The sequence below is a fragment of the Trematomus bernacchii genome, unplaced genomic scaffold, assembly GCF_902827165.1.
Source record: "Trematomus bernacchii unplaced genomic scaffold, fTreBer1.1, whole genome shotgun sequence".
Lineage (NCBI taxonomy): Eukaryota > Metazoa > Chordata > Actinopteri > Perciformes > Nototheniidae > Trematomus > Trematomus bernacchii.
The window spans coordinates 1-16847 of NW_022987970.1; the positions used below are offsets into that span (position 1 = coordinate 1).

General features: G+C 41.3%; 1 protein-coding gene across 1 annotated transcript; it reads left to right on the top strand.

Moving 5' to 3' along the window:
- Positions 1 to 1264: 1264 nt before the first annotated feature.
- On the top strand, positions 1265 to 14985 carry LOC117471154 (metabotropic glutamate receptor 1-like; the record flags this gene model as incomplete). Its single annotated transcript, XM_034115950.1, has 8 exons — positions 1265 to 1276; positions 5525 to 5768; positions 6125 to 6293; positions 8201 to 8327; positions 10680 to 10738; positions 11190 to 12049; positions 13266 to 13729; positions 14342 to 14985. Coding segments are annotated over 8 exons (2216 nt in total), but the record flags the coding sequence as incomplete, so codon positions are not given.
- Positions 14986 to 16847: the final 1862 nt, after the last annotated feature.

Genomic DNA, 16847 nt, shown 5'->3' on the forward strand with positions numbered 1-16847 from the left:
AGCTTTAATTCATCCGCACAAAGCATCCTATCTTATCAGAGTATTTATCTGAGTATTTATCAGAGTATCTATCAGAGTATTTATCTGAGTATCTATCAGAGTATCTATCAGAGTATTTATCTGAGTATCTATCAGAGTATCTATCAGAGTATTTATCAGAGTATCTATCAGAGTATTTATCAGAGTATCTATCAGAGTATTTAACAGAGTATTTATCAGAGTATTTATCAGAGTATTTATCAGAGTATTTATCAGAGTATCTATCAGAGTATTTATCAGAGTATTTATCAGAGTATTTAATCAGAGTAATTTATCAGAGTATTTATCAGAGTATCTATCAGAGTATCTATCAGAGTATTTAACAGAGTATTTAACAGAGTATTTATCAGAGTATTTATCTGAGTATCTATCAGAGTATTTATCAGAGTATCTATCAGAGTATCTATCAGAGTATTTAACAGAGTATTTATCAGAGTATTTATCAGAGTATTTAACAGAGTATTTATCAGAGTATTTATCAGAGTATTTATCAGGGTATTTATCAGAGTATCTATCAGAGTATTTATCAGAGTATTTAACAGAGTATTTATCAGAGTATTTAACAGAGTATTTATCAGAGTATTTATCAGAGTATCTATCAGAGTATCTATCAGAGTATTTATCAGAGTATCTATCAGAGTATTTATCAGAGTATTTATCAGAGTATTTATCAGAGTATCTATCAGAGTATTTATCAGAGTATTTATCAGAGTATCTATTAGAGTATTTATCAGAGTATCTATCAGAGTATTTATCAGAGTATTTATCAGAGTATTTATCTGAGTATTTATCAGAGTATTTATCAGAGTATTTATCACAGTATTTATCAGAGTATTTATCAGAGTATTTATCAGAGTATTTATCTGAGTATCTATCAGAGTATTTATCAAAGTATCTATCAGAGTATTTATCAGAGTATCTATCAGAGTATCTATCAGAGTATTTATCAGAGTATTTATCAGAGTATTTATCACAGTATTTATCAGAGTATTTATCAGAGTATTTATCACAGTATTTATCACAGTATTTATCTGAGTATTTATCAGAGTATTTATCAGAGTATTTATCAGAGTATTTATCAGAGTATCTATCAGAGTATCTATCAGAGTATCTATCAGAGTATTTATCAGAGTATTTATCAGAGTATTTATCACAGTATTTATCAGAGTATTTATCAGGTGGATGTTTTTATGTCATTGTTGATTTCTTGTCTTCCCCGATGTAGAGCTGCAGGACGGTGAGTGAATCCCTCCGATCTGAATAATCATAACGCTTCTCTCTCTGGAAATATACGTTGAGGTTTACTGAAATTAAACCAATGAGTCTAATTTGTCCCCAAACGAGTCATTAATCTCAGTTAACCTCTGATATATGAAGCTATTGGGATGTGTTTTGTCCAATGAGAGCTCAGTATTTGCTCTCCTCTCCTCACAAACAGCCCAATAACAGACGCTGCTGCTGCATGAGCCTCTGCAGGAACACCGTGGCGTCTCTTTGCAGCATGTTGGAGCATTATGGAGCTGAGGAGATATTAAACTGGGTCACCAGCTGATCCCAGTGGACCCCCCCCCCCCTTCCACCAGTTCACTCTCTATGTGTTGGTCTCCCAGCAGACGCTCTGCTAAAATCACTGCTCGATTTAACACGACAGAATCACAAGAAGCTCCCAAAGCTCGTCACATATCAAACAGATAAACGTGGATTCATGCAAACAGACTGTAGAGGAAAAGAAGGATGGATAATGTTACATATCAAAAACATTTTATATGGTTTCTAAATTAATGGTTTGATGTTAAAATGTAATGAAATGTCCAAAAATCACTGCTCGATTTAACACGACAGCATCACAAGAAGCTAGTCGTGTATCAAACAGACATGTGGATTTATGCAAACAGAGGAAAGACAAATAGATGTTAAATATAAAAAAACATGTATATGGTTTCTAAATATTAATGGTTTGATGTTAAAGATGTCATAACATGTCTAAAATATGTCACTTTAATACATTGATTAGAGAACAGAGAAAAGCAGCAGATTATTCCACAAGAAGCTCGTCACGTATCAAACAGACACATGTGGATTCGTGCAAACAGACTGTAGAGGAAAAGAGAAATGGATAATGTAAAATATATATAAAAATGTATATGGTTTCTTAATAATGGTTTGATGTAAAAAAGGTCATGAAATGTCTAAAAAAGTTGACTTTAATATGATTTTAAAGCTGAGAAAAGCAGCAGATCTGAGGCTGGAAACAGACATGTCTGCATTATTATTATTATTCCACTAAGAACGGATGAGAAGAAGACAAATGGACAGTTTAAAATATGAATTGTTTAATTAGAAAATAGAGCGCATGTCTCGGCCAAACCTGCAGAACCTTAATCTGCAGATCGGGTTTCTAAATTAATGGTTTGCAGTTAAAACATGTCATGAAATGTCCAAACATGTTTCACTTGAATCTGATTTAAACACAGAAAGCATCAGATCAGAGGACGGACACCGTAGAGACATTTCTACGGGAAAAACTACTCTGTTTTTCTACGATTATTCAAGCATTTCAAGAGTTGAAGATTATTTCGATGTGCGTGACACATATTGATTAGTCGACTATTCATCGCACATTAAAGCCCAATAACTGCATTTGAATAACACGGACAGGAGGACAGAAGGAATACACACATATTGTAAAACTATTATAAATATGAAATAAATATACGAAATATATTAAAAAAATAAAATGTACAAAGACGTAAATGGGTCAAATGACAAGATATGAAATAAATAACTAATTAAATTAAATCAATAATATATAAATAAATTGATTGATGTATATAGATGTAATGTATTTATTATATAAATACAAATATGCAAATCAATACTAAAGAAATATAAGATAAAGAAATAGACAAACACTTGAGCCAAGTTAAAATACAAATACATACTTTTTACACAAATGCTCACATTGCACATGTTTTCTGATCGAGTAGCCAAAAGCACGACTTTCAATGTATTAAAAACAGTCGTATACACCGTGTACTCATTATGAAGACACGGCATGGTGTCTTCCTTTAACACGTCTAAGGCTGCTTCCTCTGCTTCAGCTGCATCAACGTGTGTGTGTGTGTGTGTGTGTGTGTGTGTGTGTGTGTGTGTGTGTGTGTGTGTGTGTGTGTGTGTGTGTGTGTGTGTGTGTGTGTGTGTGTGTATTTAAACTCTGAATGACTCCTGCAGAAGGAGAGGCATGCTGTGAATCCAGGTTTTCTTTGAAGCCTTTTGTTCTGAGTGTGTGTGTGTGTGTGTGTGTGTATGTATGTGTGTGTGTGTGTGTGTGTGTGTGTGTGTGTGTGTGTGCGTGTGTGTGTGTGTGTGTGTGTGTGTGTGTGTGTGTGTGTTCAGAATAATGATCTGTGATAACTCTCCCCCTCTTCTCTCACGTTCACCTGATGATCCCACATGGACAGATTATGAGGCGTGGGGTCCGTGCACGGCACAGAGCAACACCAGCACTCCAGAGATGATAGACTCTTGTTGTCATGTTGTGATGCTTTGTAGTCCTTTGTTTACTCTTTACACCTTTTTCAAATGTCTTTTTGTGTCTTTGTTTGTTTTGAATCTGTGTGTCTTTTTGCAGCTGTTTTATATTTTGTAGGTCTCTGAGTGTTTTCCCTTGAGTAGCATTTACTACCTGAACGGCCCATTGTGTATGTTTGGTTATTCTCTGTCTCAGTCATTTTGTCCCTTTTGTTGTTATTGTTCCTTTGGCTGCATTTGTATTTACGTGTGACGTGTCTTCCTGGATGGTCCGTGTCTCTGTCCGAAGGCCCCTGTGTGTGTGTGTGTCTCTCTGAGAGCATCTTGCCAGCCGAAGGCCCCTGTGTGTGTTTTAAGTAACTGTTTGTCTCTTTAATCGTCTTGTTTTGTTATTTTCTGTATTCTTTGGGTTATTTTCTGTCTCATTGTCGTCATTTTGTGGGTCTTTGTTGTTGTTTTGTCCCTTTTTGCAGCAGTCTTATATGTATGTGTCGGTCTCTGGGTGTTGTCCTTGTTATGTGTTTCTTTAAAGGGCCCATTGTGCATTCTTTGGGTTATTTTCTAGCCCTTTGTCGTCACTTTGTGGGTCTTTGTTCTGGTTTAGTCCCTTTTATCTATCTAAATAGTTATCACCGCAACAAACAGTATTTAATTTCATATTCTGTTCTTGTACATATCATATTCTATTTACATGTATTTAGACTTTTTGCACTATTTTATTTAGTGTTTTATTCCACATCATTGGAGGAGCTCAGGTCAGAAGAATGTCATTGCCATGTCCACTCTGCAGCTGCTGAGCATCTGAGGATAACACCTTTGAATTTGACATTTTTGCAGCAGTTTATAGTCTCGGCCCAGGCCCCACGGGAACGAAAACGGGTTGTATCCGCATATTTCTCTTGCGTATAGCCCTTTAAGCTACACGACGCCGTAACGGAACGGTAGAAACGGACCACGGGTCCAAAGGTGGATAGATCTGGGAACGGAGCGCTCTGGGGGGTCCAACGGGGCCGTGTGGTCGCCTATACGGTCATCCGTTTCTGATAATGACGACGCAATAGCCCCGCCTCTCCCCGCCTCTGCTGCTCAACCCCGCAAAAGTACACTGCACACTGAATTCAGATTATTTATCTTTATCTCGATATGGACATAAACGCGAGTGAAGTCTAATCTGACAGGACGGAGACACGCAGCTCCTCCGGCTGTGATGCAGCGGGAGCAAAACACACACTTCAAGTCAGATCACCACCCTTAGCTATTTTAATTACCTCTCAAACTAAACTAGTTATAAATATGTTTATTTTTACTGTCGGGTTTACTTAGTGGATCAGCTGCTGCATGAGACAGACACTGACGCTGTCAGAAGAGAGAGAGGAAAAAGAGACAGGCTCCGTGTATTTTAGTATTATATTATTATATAGAGTCGTTATTCATTTGTTTTAAAACTCAATAAATAACAAAGAAGACCTTTGACCGGCACTTTTATAATTTTGTCTGGAAGATTTAAACTTTAACATACGTTGACCGGCGAAAAACTCTGCCCGGTTCCCTTGGCCCCCACCGCGGAGAATAAACAGAAGTGCAGCCATGACAACCATTCTTCTTCGCTGCTTTTGTGGAGGAAGTTACAGCGCCACGTACAGGCTCGGCATATGTACTGCAGCTTTTCCAGCGGTTGGATGTAAACGGAGCTGTCTCGTGTGGGCAGACACTATCCGGTGTATATTGCGTGTGGGCGGAAGCTTTTTGGCGATTGCGTTTGCGTTAATCCTATGCGTTTTGTCGTATGCGTTCCCGTGGGGCCGGGGCCTTAGTTGGTAGGTGTCTCTCTGAGTGACATGTTGCTCTGTACCCTGCAGACCCCCTCACTAATCTCTCCATGTGTAATTACAATCTCTCCTCCTGCAGATATTGATGTTCCCTCACTCCTCTCACCTTCTCTCCCTCTTTCCAGGGTACGAGAGTCTGGAGGAGAACTACGTGCAGGACAGTAAGATGGGTTTCGTGATCAATGCGATCTACGCCATGGCCCACGGTCTGCACGACATGCAGGCGCTGCTGTGCACGGGGGGGGGGCTCTGCGACAACATGAAGCCCGTGGACGGCAGCCATCTTCTGGACTTCCTGCTGAAGACCTCGTTCACCGGGGTCTCCGGGGAGGACATCTGGTTCGACGAGAACGGAGACTCTCCAGGGAGGTGAGGAGGAGCTATTTAGATATTTGTGGCTAAAATAAGACTAAAAATGTGGTAAAAATCAGATAATATGACATTTTGATTCAGTTAACTCACTGATAGGTGTGTGACCCCTTCCTCTAACTCCTCCCTCTTTAACGCCTCCCCCTCTAACCCCTCCCATATAACTCCTCCCCCTTTAACTCCTCCCCCAGGTATGAGATCATGAACTTCCAGTAGGTGAAAAAATCTGAGAAAAAAAGCGTTTATTAATTTTGTGTTGCTAAAATAAGATTAAAATGTATAAAAACATCTGAAAATATGACAGGTGTGTAACCCCTCCTCTAACTCCTCCCCCTCCTCTAACTCCTCCCCCTCAGGTATGAGATCATGAACTTCCAGCAGGTGGAGTCGGGCGACTTCGACTACATAAACGTTGGTTCGTGGCACGAAGGAATCCTGAAGCTGGACGAAGACCTGATGATGATGAACAAGAGCAACGTCGTGAGATCAGTGTGCAGTGAGCCCTGCAGCAGAGGGCAGATCAAGGTCACTAATAAAACAAATATTCTAATAATGAAAAAAAGTGAAATTCTGATTTAAAAAAAGTGAAATTCAGAGAAAAAAATCCAACACTGAAAAAAAAATGAAAATCTGAGAAGAAAGTGAAACTAGAGAATGCAATTCCTGAAGAAATTGCTAGTGGGAATGCTTTATGCTGAAAAGCTGACGCTAAATTGCTATGCTGAAATGTAATGTGTAAGAAGAAAGTGAAGAATTTAGATTGAAATGATACATGAACACTGGGGGCTTGAATGTGTGATGAGAGAAGAAAAGAAAGTAAAAAGGCTTGGAAAAGCAGCAGAATATTTGAACTGCAAACTTTTTAACTAACTTGATGGCGAATGATCTGTCGCCATGGCAACGGCATTTGATGACATCCCATAATACGCTTAGATGCGTTGATGGCTGCATCGTTACCAAACCTGTGAAGTTTTGGGCCGTTTGGAGCATTTTCACTGAAGTTATGAGAAAACCGTGTTTCATGGCGAGCATTGTGTTGCCATGGCAACGGCATTTGAAGAAATCTCAAAACTGTCCCCTAGATGTCTTCACGGCTGGACTGTTAGCACACATGTGAAGTTTGAGCACTTTTTGAACATTTTCATAGGAGTTATAGCGACATCGTCTTTTATGGCGTTTCCATGGAAACGGCATATGATGACACCCCATAATTGACGTAGAGCTGTTGAGGGCAGGACCATTAACCTTTATCTGAAGTCTGCTGCTCTGAGCATGTCAGTTGGAGTGATGACATCATCGTGTTCCATTACACAGGTGTTTATAGTTGAGCTAACGACGTGTCCAGAGATCAAAGGTTTCCATTGTTCTGAATGAGAGATTAACCTCTTACATGTGAACGTTTTGTGGAAGAACGATAACAGATATCTGTGAAATTTCAAAACGTGAAGCATGTCAAGGAAGTTGAGTATCTGAAGTGTAATTTTTGTGTACTTTCGGGTCAATAATGTGGCCTTTTTGGCAGTTTAACTAAAGGTGTGCGGCTGCTGCTGTGAGGAAATATCAGCCTGAAATTACAATGGGCTTTAATGGAGACATGTTGAACGTTTTTGTCACTTCATGCCCTCAAGAGGCATTTTGTTTAATTATTTTTTGCTTAATTATTTGTCATTTTTCAAGCTACGAGATGTTTTCCTACGTTTGTCATGAAAATGTATGTCTCAGGAATGTAGGGTTTGGGAATTATGGCAGTTTAAATAAAATATATGAAGGCAAATTTCAAGCTGTCCTACACTCTAGCTGTGACATCACGCACTCTAGTTAATGTTAAAATCTGAAGAAAGCCTCTGTACCAAGGTCTGAACAATGTTTAATATCTCTAAAAGTAAGAATCAGATTTAAAAGTTGTGTTACACGAATAATGTCAGAAAGATGTGTAACATTTTAAAGTTGGAATGAGGTTTCTGAGTGAAAGTATGAAGGAAGAGTTAGCAGTTGAAGTCCCATGAAGATTTGTTGAAGACTGAAGAATTTCTCCATTGACTTCCATGTTAAAAATGTGATGAATTATGGGATGTATCTCTGGAATTATGAAAGTTATGAATGAGAAAAGTAATAGCAATCGATTCCCGACCGAGCTGAACGTTTTGATGTTTGAACGGAGTTTCTGCGATGTGGAATGTAGGAGGAGAAGACCAGCAAAATAATGGGTGGAATAATAAGAATAAAGAATTGTGTGCGTAGAAGAACAGCTGTTAACAGCATTCCCACTAAATTATGAAGAAAAAGTGAAATTTTGAAAAAAAAAGTCAGAATTCTGTCTCTTTTCCCCCAAAATGTGCGAGAGACAGAAACAGAAACAGAAACAACACAAACAAGCGATGATTTCTTCACATTAAAGCAAATCCTTCTCTGATGTGTTTATGCGTGGTCAGGTGATCAGAAAGGGCGAGGTCAGCTGCTGCTGGATCTGCACGCCCTGCAAAGATAACGAGGTCGTTCAGGACGAGTTCACCTGCAAGGCCTGTGAGATCGGATGGTGGCCGGACGAACAGCTGGAGGGTGAGTCCAAACAAAACACGTCCTGTTGCATACTGGGGGTTTTCAGGGACGTGTGCAAAGCCTGTTCTCTGCAGAGATGGCAAAAGTACACACATCCTTTACTCAAGTAGAAGTACACACATCCTTTACTCAAGTAGAAGTACACGCATCCTTTACTCAAGTAGAAGTACAGATACTCGTGTTTAAAAATACTCTGGTAAAAGTAGAAGTACTGACTAAACTTCTTTACTCAAGTCAAAGTAAAGAGGCTTTGAAATGTACTTAAGTAAAAAGTACCCATAACTAGCAGCTGTTTTAAAGAGTACCTGACCTCCCTTTATATTAATAGAACAATAATGTCATTGTTAGCTAATGAATGTTTCCATGCTGAACAACGGCAACATGACAACGTTTTCATTGGTCCCTCTTCTTTAGAGAAGACCAGGAAATGATGGATACACGGATCGTGTTCAAATCAATAGGCACGCAATGACTCTGAATAATAATGATCACGCCACCAAACACACATTCAAACTAAAGGAACCAGCCTGTTTGGGAAATGTGAGAAGTAGAAAGTACAGGTATTTGGGTTCAACATGTAAGAAGTAGAAAGTACAGGTATTTGTGTTCAAAATGTAAGAAGTAGAAAGTACAGGTATTTGTGTTCAACATGTAAGAAGTAGAAAGTACAGGTATTTGTGTTCAACATGTAAGAAGTAGAAAGTACAGGTATTTGTGTTCAACATGTAAGAAGTAGAAAGTACAGGTATTAGTGTTCAAAATGTAAGAAGTAGAAAGTACAGGTATTTGTGTTCAAAATGTAAGAAGTAGAAAGTACAGGTATTTGTGTTCAACATGTAAGAAGTCAAAGTAAAAAGTAGTAAGTAGTGGAGTAAAGTACTGATACCAGAAACATGTACTTAAGTACAGTAACAAAGTATTTGTACTCCAATACTTCCACCCTCTGGTCCTCTGTAGTTTGTCCTGCTCACTCTCTGCAGATCTTCTCCCTAATTCTGTCCTATTTCCTCCCCCCCCCCCGACACCTGCAGATATTCATCATCTCTCCTCCTGCAGCCCTACTTTCTCTGCTCCACTTCCTCCACCTCCTGCTCTATTCATTATTCACACCTTTTAAACATGTGAACACCATGCGGCATCTTATACAGTTCATGTGTTATATATACCTTTCTGTTTATACATACGATGATGCCATGGTTACAGATATGGGATGAGGGGTTAACAATCACTAATGCACCATTATCTTATTGTGTTTATTTCTTATTCCATTACATCATGTTTTCTTGCACTATTCTATTCCTTTTCTCCCTTATATATTTGTAGTTTATTTCTCATTGTAATGTTTGATTTCTCCCTGCCCTATCTTGTCCTCCTCGTGCATGATCTCCATCTCTCGTGGTGTAACTGTGGACCTCAGGAAGAGATGGAAATGATTCCCGTGCAGTTTCTCTTCCATCCCTCCCTCGATAAATAAATAAAACAACATCAGTGAGATATTCAGGGAGAGTTCATTTGGCTCCAGCAGAAAGGCAGCGATGGTCTTTGTCCCCCCCCTCACCCTCACACCCCCCCCCCTCCCCCCCGCCTGGCTCCGTACAAAAAGGTTTATTTATATCTGAGCTAAAAACCCACTTTCAGACTTTCTGTGTTCCTCAGCTGAAATGAGTTTCTCAATGTCACCTTAGAATAAAGAAAAACTCCAACTAACACCACCATGAAACCCCCCCCTCCTACATTACTGACATGAACACAATTATCTTTTATATTATATCTTTAATGCTAACTTCTGGTGAGTTTAGGAGAAATGTGCAGACACAGTGAGAAGGATAATCTCCTGGATGTGGATTAAGAGGTCTTCTGTCCACTAGTCTGAAAGAAGACTCGTTATATAAGATAAATAACCCGACATCTATGAAGTTCTAAAACGTATCATTTTGTTCGTCTAAATTTGACTGTTATTTCACTTCTTCCCTAATAATCTGAGATCTAACCTCCAGGATGAAGCTGCAATGATAACATCCTAATGAGCTGCTCAAGTGTTTGTATTGTTTCAGGGCTGTAAGACTTCTAATACTTTCATTTTGTTCGTCTAAATTTGACCGTTATTTCCCTTTTAGTCTGAGTTCTACCCTCCATGCTAAAATGAGTGTCCTGCATTGCTTTGATAGACAGTCTGTTGGCTTTGAGCCCGCTAGACTTTTCATTTTGTTCGTCTCAAATTAAAACTCACTAATTTAGCTTTACTCATGATTTTCAGAAACCTCACCTCCATGCTAAGATGAGTGTCCTGCATTGCTTTGATAGACAGTCTGTTGGCTGTGTTTTATAATCACGTGTTCTTCTTGTCTCCAGGCTGTGAGCCGATCACCCTGCGCTACCTGGAGTGGAGTAACCCAGAGTCCATCATCCAGGTGGGGTTTTATTTCCTTTTTTCATGCAATATCTTTATTTTCTTGCACATTTTTTTTATAGTTATGAATGCACTATTTTATTTCTTTTCACCCCTTTACATATGTAGTTTATTTTATATTTTATTTCTTATTGCATTATATAATTGTTCCTGTCCTATCCACTCTCCAGGTGGTGTTCTCCTGCCTCAGTTTTTTTTATCTTGTTTTGAATTATTGTCTTATTATTTGATTATTGTGTTATTCTATACGATTTGTTCGCTGTACAGCACTTTGGTCAAGGTGGTTATAAATGTGCTATATATATATATATTAGTTGTATTATTATTTATACATCCAAAGAGTTTTTAGTTATGAATGCACTATTTTATTTACACTTTTCACCCTTTTATATATGTAGTTTATTTTATATTTGATTTCTTATTGCATTATACGTTTCCTCTCCCCTCTGCAGGTGGTGTTCTCCTGCCTCGGCATCCTGGTCACCTCCTTCGTGGCGTTCATCTTCGTGTTGTACCGCGACACGCCGGTTGTGAAGTCCTCCAGCCGCGAGCTGTGCTACATCATCCTGGCCGGGATCTTCCTGGGTTTCTTGTGTCCGTTCACACTCATCGCCCGACCCACGATCTTCTCCTGCTACCTCCAACGCCTCCTCGTCGGTCTCTCTGCCGCCATGTGCTACGCTGCTCTCGTCACAAAGACAAACCGAATCGCACGCATTCTGGCCGGCAGCAAGAAGAAGATCTGCACCCGGAAACCTCGCTTCATGAGTGCGTGGGCGCAGGTTGTCATCGCCTCCATTCTGGTGAGCGTTCAGTTGACTTTGGAGGTCACTTTGATCATCATGGAGCCCCCAGAACCCGTTAAATCGTACCCTAGCATCCGTGAAGTGTTCCTCATCTGCAACACCAGCAACATGGGGGTCGTGGCGCCACTCGGATACAACGGGTTGCTCATCCTCAGCTGCACTTATTACGCTTTTAAAACCCGAAATGTTCCCGCTAACTTCAACGAGGCCAAGTACATCGCCTTCACCATGTACACCACCTGCATCATCTGGCTGGCGTTCGTTCCCATTTACTTCGGGAGCAACTACAAGATCATCACCACGTCGTTCTCCGTGAGCCTCAGTGTGACGGTGGCTCTGGGATGCATGTTTACGCCCAAGATGTACATCATCCTCGCCAAGCCGGAGAGAAACGTGCGCAGCGCTTTCACCACTTCGGACGCTGTGAGGATGCACGTGGGCGACGGGAAGATGGCGTGTCGAAGCAGCAGCTTTCTGAACATGTTCAGGAGGAAGAAGAAGGGCAGGTGGGTGCAGTAATTATGACTGAGCACGCTCCAGAGGCTCAGAGGTGCTGGTTCTCTGTACTTAACGTTAGAGAAACACCTGAGCTGTGCGGCGCTCAATCCTCACAGACGTTTAACCTGAGAAGTTAAATTAAAACCAGCATCTCTGAGCTGAGGGAGCAGACGATCTAATCTACAGACGACAGGTTCCTGCAGGGTTCACACACCTCCTTCATATTATCACACACACCTTTAGAAGATCACACACACCTTAATATAATCACACACACCTTTAGAATACCACACACCGTTCAATGTGAGGTTTTTACACTACGGGCAAAACACGATGGAAACCCGTAGAGAAAATCTGGTCTAAAACTATTCATATCAATATTTGTGTTGTTCTTTCCATATAGAGTTATTCTGTGTTCTCTTCAGAGGACATATTTCATTTAACGATATTAAAGGTGGGGTAGGTAAGTTTGAGAAACCGGCTCGAGATACACTTTTTGTTATATTCCATGGAATGCTCTTAACATCCCGATAGCAATGAATATCTGAAGTGCTTTGACAAAAAAAACATAAATAAATATCATCTGTGGAAGCTGTGGTACTGTAAAAAGCACGACCAATCATCTGAGCCGGCCCGGCTAAAATAACTGGATGGCCTACCTGCCTGTCAGCCTTCCATCTGTGCACAAACTTATCTCGTGCCCTCATTGGTCATGTGCGCGTTCGTGTGTGTTGGAGGAGGGGCTCTGTGAGGAAGTGGCTGATTTTCTCTGGTTGTGTATTTTCAAATTCTAGCGATCTCGAGCCGGTTTCTCAAACTTACCTACCCTACCTTTAAGGATAATCAAAGTCATAGAGTCTACAATATTATTATTTTTAATTAGGAGAAAGAGGAGCGACAAATTAGCAAATATATAAAAATGCTATAATTTATTTTGTATTTATTTATTTTATTATTTAGTTAAATATTCTGTTGTCTTGTACATGTGCTTATATACTTGCACAAATATATGAATACGTATTGATAATAAGGAGTAAAGTGTAGATACTGAAGGATTAGCTTTCTTAAAAACATTTTCAGGACCCTGCAGAAACCCTGAAATATTATAAACAACATCTTTTGTATTCTTAATATTTTACAACACAAACCATAAATGCTGTCTTGTCTCCACCTTTGTGGGTTCCCTTGCAGTAATTTGTGTCCATCTTTATTCTGTTCATATAGTTCTAATGGAAAGTCTGTGTCATGGTCTGAACCAGGTGCCAGGCTCCCTCCCAAAGGAGATCACACGTGGCACAGACTGTCAGTGCACGTGAGGCGGCAGGAGGCCAATCAGACGGCCGTCATCAAACCCTTAACCAACTCCTTCCTCAGCACTAAGACTCTGTACAACGTGGCCGAGGAGGAGGACGAGGGCGAGGCCGTGCGGTACAACCCCCCCGTCACCCCTCCCATGATGCACCAGGGTCAGATCCCGAGGGGGGAGGAACCGTACGGACCTCGCGCAAAAAACACAAAAAACTGCGTCTTCGTGGAGCGTTCGCAGGTGGACGAATTCAACATACCCAAGTTAAATGACATGATTAGCATTCCTGAGGCGGTTAGTGGTGGTGTGTTAGTGTACCAGCACAAGGAGCCCCTCCTCTACCAGGAGCCCCTACTTCAGCTGGAGCCCCACCTCCTCCACGAGGAGACCCACCTCAACCAAGAGACTCTCCTCCTTCACGAGACCCTCCTCCACCAGGAGACCCACCTCAACCAAGAGACCCTCCTCCTCCACGAGACCCTCCTCCACCAGGAGACCCACCCTCACCAGGAGCCCTTCCTCCACCAGGAGACCTTCCTCCACCAGGAGCCCCTTCTCCACCATAAGCCCCACCTCCACCTTGAGAGCCACCGCCACCAGGAGCCCCTCCTCCACCAGGACACCCACCTCCACCAGGACACCCACCTCCACCAGGACACCCACCTCCACCAGGAGACCCACCCTCACCAGGAGCCCTTCCTCCACCAGGAGACCTTCCTCCACCAGGAGCCCCTTCTCCACCATAAGCCCCACCTCCACCTTGATAGCCACCGCCACCAGGAGCCCCTCCTCCACCAGGACACCCACCTCCACCAGGACACCCAACTCCACCAGGACACCCACCTCCACCAGGAGCCCTTCCTCAACCAGGAGCCCTTCCTCAACCAGGAGCCGTTCCTCAACCAGGAGCCCTTCCTCCACCAGGAGCCCCACTTCCACCCGGACACCCACCTCCACCAGGAGCCCCACCTCCACCAGGAGACCCACCTCCACCAGGAGCCTGACTCCCCTTCAGAGGAGGAAGATGAGGCTCAGTTTGGGCTCCTTCACGGCTACATATACAACAACGCCCGGATCCACGACAGCGACGGGGACTCGGTGGACGGGAAACTATCCGAGGAGGCCCTCATGCCTCCGTCTCCGTTCAGAGATCACAACGCTCCTCCTCCCGTGAACCCCTTCCCAAATTCAGAGTCCATTCTGTGCAGCCCGACCAACATGACGTACGCTTCCGTCATCCTCAAAGACTTCAAGCAGAGTGCCTCCACTCTGTGAGGGAGAAACGGGAGATAAGATAAGAAGTGCTTTATTGATCCAAAATTGGGACATTTTAGCGAGGATCATGTAGGGGACATCGGGGAGGGTTGACATGCTGTTTGAAAATGTTGGTGCTGAAATGTGCGGAATTGGGTTCAAGGGTTCAGTTTACAGGATCATTCCAGCAATGTGTGCCCAAACGAAATTGGTGTGAATGCTGAGAAGCAAAAGCAATAGTTATATATATAAAAAACGTCATAATTCTAGAAATATTACCCATATTTCATCCAAATGTTACTATAAAAATATTCACCTTTTTATAGGATCATGTCCCGATGTATAGAGGGCGGAGTTTGAAAAGGGTTGGTGCTGAAATGTGCAATATTGGGGTCAAGGGGTCAGATTACAGGATCATTCCAGCATTATGGGCCCAAACGAAATTGGTGTGAATGCTGAGAAGCAAAAGTACCGCATTGACCCGAATATAAGACGGGTTTTTTTTTCTTTCTAGAACAAAATCTGACAAAAAGGAGTCATCTTATATTCGGGGTCTAGACTTTTTGATGTTATTACACAGTCTCAACACCAGATGGCGCCAAACGAGTGTTAAAGTAACAGCAGACAGCAACAGGAGAGAAAGAGATGAAGAGACACAGAGACCAACTCCAACAAAGTGGATCAAAAGTAGGCGAGTTAATAAACAAGAGAGGAGAAGATACGATGCCAATTTTAAGATAATGAGATCAACGAAGTCATCAAACAACTGTCGAGCAGCAAAGAAAGATGGTGTTACTGAGAGTAACGTTAGAAGATGGAGAGCCCAAAAAGACCGCCTTCAAAATGTAAACCAGTCAGAGAAAAGCTTTCCAAGGTATTTCCCAAAAATGAGTCTTGAAAAAGAGGGGTCGTCTTATAATCAGGGTCGTCTTATAATCAGGGTCGTCTTATAATCAGGGTCGTCTTATAATCAGGGTCGTCTTATATTCAAGTCAATAAGGTAATAGTTAAAAACGTTCATAATTCCAGAAATATGAACCACAATTCATCCAAATTTTACTAAAGAAATCTCCACCTTTTTACAGCCGTGGCTCAGTGGGTTAGAGCGCTGATCTTCTGCTGGTTAGCGTCGGCTGTACAGCACACAGCATTCACACTGCAATTTCTTCAGGAATCGTATTCTCTAGATGATGATTGTTGAGCTTTTTCTTGGGCGCCTTTTAGGCATCAGATGTACTTTGGTATTGACGTGTTGATACCTGCTCTTTAGGGTCTGTTTGAGGCTTTTAATCAATTCCAAATTGAACAAAGCAACGTGGTTATTTTTGGGTTATATTCCTCGACATCTTGCACTGCTTACAGGGCCGTCCCTCCCTACAGGCCGATCATGCAGACTGCGTGGGGCTCCAATAGCATCCCCCCCCCCCCCCGTCGACGCTCGCGAAACAGAGGGCCTCATCATAGAACTTTGCGCGGGGCCTCATGTTGGCCAGGGACGGCCCTTACTGCTTAAGTTACATTATTCCAACTTTGACCTTGTTTACTGCTGTCCTTTCATCGTCCAGCCAATCAGATGAGAGCTGAATGAAAAGGGGCAAGTTAGCCAGGGAGGTAACTATTTCAACAAAACATAATAAGCTGTTTTCACCACAAAGCTTTACACTTATCGTCCAGATTTTGAAGTAAAAACCGTCCCCATCATCCCCTACTAATTGATATACTTAAGTTTATGACTTGCTGTACATGAGGAGATATAAGGATATAAGGAAAGTCATGTTTCACTCGTTGAATGATAGCTGTTAAGGGTGAACAATGCGCTGTATTTCAAAACGTTTAAATGTTGTCTTCAATAGTGGAGGAAATTGCCAATTAAATATGTATATGCTCAAATAAGATTTTAGGATAACGTTACGGACGACATGCTTCAAACATTTATATTCATTATTTGTCATTATCTCTAAATATCATTGTTGTTTTCTTGACCGGACAATTCGAGATCAAGAGAAAAATGTATTTTATAAATAAACATAAAAGGCTTTAATTTCGTCGTCTATGAAAAACGAAATTTGATATTTTTTTCCCAACGATGTTTTATTAGGAACAAAACAAAATCAGACATGCTTCATCTGTAATAATACAAAGTAAATATTTGAAAGAATTATCCATAGACCATAAGACAAATTCAGCTTTTTGAGCCTTTTACCAAAACAATGAAAGACAGGTTTTGGTTGCTGAGGTATATTTAT